The sequence below is a fragment of the Prunus persica genome, chromosome G7 (genome assembly GCF_000346465.2).
Source record: "Prunus persica cultivar Lovell chromosome G7, Prunus_persica_NCBIv2, whole genome shotgun sequence".
Classification (NCBI taxonomy): Eukaryota; Viridiplantae; Streptophyta; class Magnoliopsida; order Rosales; family Rosaceae; genus Prunus; species Prunus persica.
Window position 1 is genome coordinate 554,651 of NC_034015.1, and position 5,456 is coordinate 560,106.

General features: G+C 34.7%; 1 protein-coding gene across 1 annotated transcript; it reads left to right on the plus strand.

Annotated features, from left to right (window-relative positions):
• On the plus strand, positions 831-2,243 carry LOC18769581 (ethylene-responsive transcription factor RAP2-11). Its single transcript, XM_007202846.2, has one exon. It carries the CDS (start codon positions 1,042-1,044, stop codon positions 1,984-1,986), a length of 945 nt encoding a protein of 314 aa, XP_007202908.1. The 5' UTR covers positions 831-1,041; the 3' UTR covers positions 1,987-2,243.

Consider the following 5,456-nt stretch of genomic DNA (forward strand, 5'->3'; position numbering starts at 1 on the left):
TCACCTAAATTGAAAAGATCCATTTGATTCTGTTCTTATCTAGAAGAGCATTTTGGTGCCTCCAAGTGGCAGCCTTTCGTGCCTTCACGACTTTTTTTTGTCAAATGCTTGACTTGGAGAGAAGAGAGGGGACAAAGTTTGAGCCCCTTACCCCTATAAGGTCATAAATGGTAACGCCCCTGTTTTTGTGTTATGTCCTTAATGTCCCTCCACAACTAAGACTTGTTTTCTCTTGTTTGTTAAAAAAAGTTGGAATTTAATTGGGATATAAAAATATTAGAATTTGTAAGAGATTTGTAGTTTAAGTAGTTAAGAGTGTTTGTTGTTGTAACGGAGATCTTATGATCGATTACCCCTACTTTATTATCGCTTGTTTAGAAAATATAGAACTTCATTTGGTTTGTGTGTATTACTCTAACTTAGCTAGTGACGTATAACTTAGTTAGTTGAGTTCTTTCACCTCCATTCATGTGGGAAGAGGTTCGAAATCCCAAACGCGCAATGAATATTTGTGTGTAAACCTCACTCCTCCAATCGCTTGTACTGAAAAAACCACAGTATATATTATTCTAACTTAATTGAATTGAATTGATGGCATGTTGAGAAAATAGTAACAATGGCAAGTGATGCATGAGATGGGGAACCATAATCGGTTATTTTGTCAAATGCCAAAAGGGTATTTATGGAAAAAGAATACAAGTCTCCTCTGACAGATAATTTTTCAACATTGTACATTAAATATATGTTTCATAAGATAACAAACATACAAGGACAGAGAGCTCCTAAACCATCCAGTTGCTTATAGAAAACTCAGAAAACCTTTGAATATATAAATCCCATATCAAAACCAAACAAGGAGATGAAGACGATCTCTCCACTACTATTGAGAGCTAGCTACCTTATACAGAGACAGAGTGCCTTCTTCCAATTCATTCTCTGATCATCCTTCCTTAAATCAAATCCATCTCTCTCTCTCTCTCTCTCTCTCTCTCTCTCTCATCTCCAACCATCTTAATTATTTTCTTGCACATTTATTTTGCAATGGAATTTCAGTTTCAACAGCATAACCAAATTTGCTTCCCAGCTGCAGCTAACAAAGCTGTAGGCATTCCAATGGCCAAAGTGGGAAAGTTGAAGGGAAGAACTAGAAGCAACAACGCAAACAAGTTTGTTGGTGTGAGGCAGAGGCCTTCAGGGAGATGGGTAGCTGAGATCAAAGACACCACACAGAAGATAAGAATGTGGCTTGGAACCTTTGAGACTGCCGAAGAGGCTGCTCGAGCTTACGATGAAGCTGCCTGCCTTCTTCGCGGCTCAAATACTCGAACCAACTTTATTACACATGTCTCTTTGGATTCTCCTCTTGCTTCTCGAATCCGAAATCTACTTAACACCAAAAAAGGAGGATCAAGCAAACAAGGAATAGAGCAAACTAGTTCTAGTATTGCTTATCATGATGATATGAATGCCTCACATCCTCCCATATCTTCAACTACTAGTAGTGACAAGTACATGACTAGCAATATTAGGACTGCTAGTACAAGCACTTGTAATTCCACCAGCAGTGGCAGTGATACACTTTCTAGTGAGGTGTTTCAAGATTCTCAGCTGTTTGATGATGTCTACAGACCAGATTTGAGACACTGCAATGAGGAATTTGAGTTGAGCTCTTCTGCTTCTCAATCCAATCTTTCATGGGATGGATTTCAAACCGGGGTTGACGGGTTCTCATTTGCCCAACAAGTGTTTGATTTGCCGAAACATCAGGCAGCTACTGCTGCTTCTTCTTCTACTACTACTACTACTACTATTACTACAGCAGCTGAAGCTGATTCGGAGTTTCTGGAATTCGAAAGGATGAAAGTTGAAAGGCAGATATCAGCTTCCCTCTATGCAATGAATGGAGTGCAAGAGTATATGGATACAGTTTATGATCCTAACGAACCCTCTTGGGATCTTCCACCATTGTGCCCTTTGTTCTGCTGAATATGAAGGTTTTTTTTAGTGATCAAGGAATTTTCATCTCTCTTTCATTCTTGTCATCTTTCTTTTTTTCTTTCGCTTTAAACTCTCAAAAGGGGTTTATGGTATACGACCGGATTATAATAACTGAGAAACTGTTAGAGATAAAGATGGATACTTATTTGTATAACTTATTCTTGTTGATTTAAAGATGTCTGCAGAACATACATACATGGAGAAGTTACACTTAATGTTATTTAAAGCTTTCCTCAATCATAAAATGTCTTTCTTTCCCAGAATCCCAGCAATCATGTTGATTTAAATATACCCATGTCCCCTATTGTCCAAATCAACTATCTTACTTTGGGATAAAAATATATGTACTTGATATGTTACAGGTAACAATTAAGAAACAAAATGCACCCTTCCTCTTACAGCTAAAAATAAGAAACTCCGAGGACCGATCCTTTACTGCCGATTCGCGATTTCACCTTTCAACCGGTTGGAGAACTTGCTGCAGTAAGGACAGTCTTTACCTGAAATAGCATTTTAAGGTCCATGATCAACCTATTCAAGCAAAAAAAAATAAAAGAATAAAACGAAAACGATAGCATATGTTAAGGGCAGCTATAGTAGCATGGTTAATTTTGTTGAGCCAGACAAAATGTTGAAACTAGATTTGGTTTAGGGAAGTGGAGCTTGATCCCGAAGAAACCTGTCATTATAATTTATATAAACTCAACATTGGCTTGAGCGGAGGTATGCAATCATTTCCATTCATTGGCTAAAGCAATTCTTGCAAACATGGAATATTACATTAAGCCTCTAGTCAGGAATATGTGAAAGCATTTCTTCTTGTGAGAAATCCTACTCCAACATCAGATAACTCTTCTCTATAATCCTTGCTCCTTTCCTTACCTTGCTAGATGTTGATGGTTTTGAAAACAGTTCCCAAATTGATAAAGAAAAGATGTTGAACCATAAAAATGCAACCCCTATAGTATTTAAAGTATGTTGTTGGTTTATTTTATGTCCTTCACTACTTAAAATGGAGTTTTGATGTTAGTTTGTGTGTGTGACGCAAAAGGATTTAAGTGTACAAGTACATGAAAAATAGGTTATCCATGCATAATGTGTTTGATTCTCCTTCTCAAAATATACTTATGGCACGTTTGCTAACTTGAAATGAGAGTGAACATGCATCGAAGTGAGTATGAGCCACTCCTACTCCTAAGCATTTTCATTCAATTATTTACTAATTGTCTCGAATCAAAATTAAAATGTAGCAGATTCTCATTAAATGTTTACTAAATTGTTAAGAATGAGATGGAAACTGATTTGATTACTAAATTGTTAAGAAGACACTATTCTAAACTATCTATTCATAAAATTATGTTGGAAAAAATTATATGCAAGATAACTAACTAACTAGAAAATACCAAAATAATAAGAAGTGGCTAAGTTGAGCTTAAAAGAACAATATACATGAGAAAGTGATTGAATTTTGTTAAGTTGCAACATGCATGTTGTGTTGCGAAAATTAGAAATCATTGTACTTGTTTCTCAATCGTCCGTGAGCGAGGAAACATTTTCCTATGCTTTTACACAACATTTTATACACTTCACCAAATCATGTTGACTCATCATCCCATAAAGTTAAGAAAATCCATGTGTAAATAGTCAATGGACCTCAATAAACAAGGAAAATAGAGATGGATTAAACCCAAAGTTGCCTATAGTTTTTGGACCTCTAGTCTATCATATGCAATAAAGATATATAACGCAAATTTGCACAAATATCATATAAACTATTAGATATGTGCACATTTACCACTTAATTGAAAAAATAACTAGTTACCACCTCCATCAACTTCTATTAAGTTTTGTATTAAATGTGGGCCTATTTTTAATTTTTAATTCATCTAAAAATTTAATTAAAGTAATAGCGAAAAAATAAAAATAAAAATAAAAATTTGAGAAAAGGGAAAATTGAAGGGGCTATCATGGGTGGAGGGTAGAAGTGGGTACGGTCTGATTGTCCCCTCAAATTAAAAATCAAAATCGAAACTTTAACATGGTTCGATTCGATTTAATTTTCATTAAAAATATCTAGATTCTAGAAGAACCAAACTAAACCGGACCTATACGATTCTGGTTTGGTTCCGCTGGTTTCCATTTTGGAAAGAAACATATGAAGATGTGATAAAAAAGAGAAATAGGAAGAAAGAGAAAGAGGTAGAAGAGATAAAAGAAGAAAGGTGAAGAGACAAAGATGAAGAGAAATAGAAAGAAAAAAAAAGGTGGAAAAGAAAGAAAGACAAAAGTGGGATCCCGAGCCTCTGTATTTAGGGACTGTGCATTTACCCGCATTTGAGAGAATCTTGAACATTCATTAAATCTAATGGGTAAAAGCAAGCCACCTCACATATATATATATATATATATTTGCAAAACACACTGTTGCAGATAAGTGATGGTGTCAGTTTTCCATCTTCTTTTTTGGATAAATTTTTCATTCTTCCTCTGATGAACAAAATCGAGTATGTACTGTAAAATATTGTACATTTATATGCATTCGGAAAAATCTTAAACAACCAAGTAATCCAAAATTGTTCACCAAGTGGCATCAACACTGGATTTTGTTTCTTATTCTTCCCTCTCGTAACACACCATTTCTAACTTTCCCTAACTTTTCCCTTTTTTCATTCTTTGTTCCTTTGTTTATTTAAAATATTTTTTTTATAGCAGCATTTACAATAATTTTAGAGAACAATTTTTCTTCAACCACAGAGAAGCATTGGCACAATTGTTACCCATATTTATGAGTTATTCAATATGAAAGAACAAACCTCCAGTGAGTTGGGCATCAGAGTATAGTTGATGAAAGAAAATGTGAGTTTTTCAGGAAGATTAGGTATTTGAACCAAATTAATTTTGGTTGAGTATCAGATTATGTTGAGCCAATGCCTTTGGTCCTTCGTTTTATGAGGTGTCCTTGATCTAGCGACTGAGACACGAAACACTAATGGTGAAACCTAGATTACAGAATTAGAAAATATGTTATGAAGAAATTTGGAATGTCCTTTCATGGATCTATAAATTGACCAATAAAATGGAATTTATGATGTTCAATTTTGTTCATTATCTGATGAATGAAACTTGATCCAGAAAATTGACGGCATGAGCAGCAGCGGACCCAGGAATTTTTCAGCAGAGGTGCAATTTTCAAAAAAAAGAAAAAGACAACTTAACATCCGTATAATTTAAACAATACTAATGTTATTCATAATAACTTAAAAAAATGACATTACAATTAACCTACAATTGTTGTCGACGAGGTTTCATATCATATTGATCTTACTAATACAGAGAGAGCTAAAAAAAAATTGGCGTTTGCTCAAGAAAAAATAAATGCATTCGACTTACTTTGGATTGGCGTACTCAAGAAGGATAAAAAAACGTAGGATTCTTGTCATGCACACACACTTTGATGA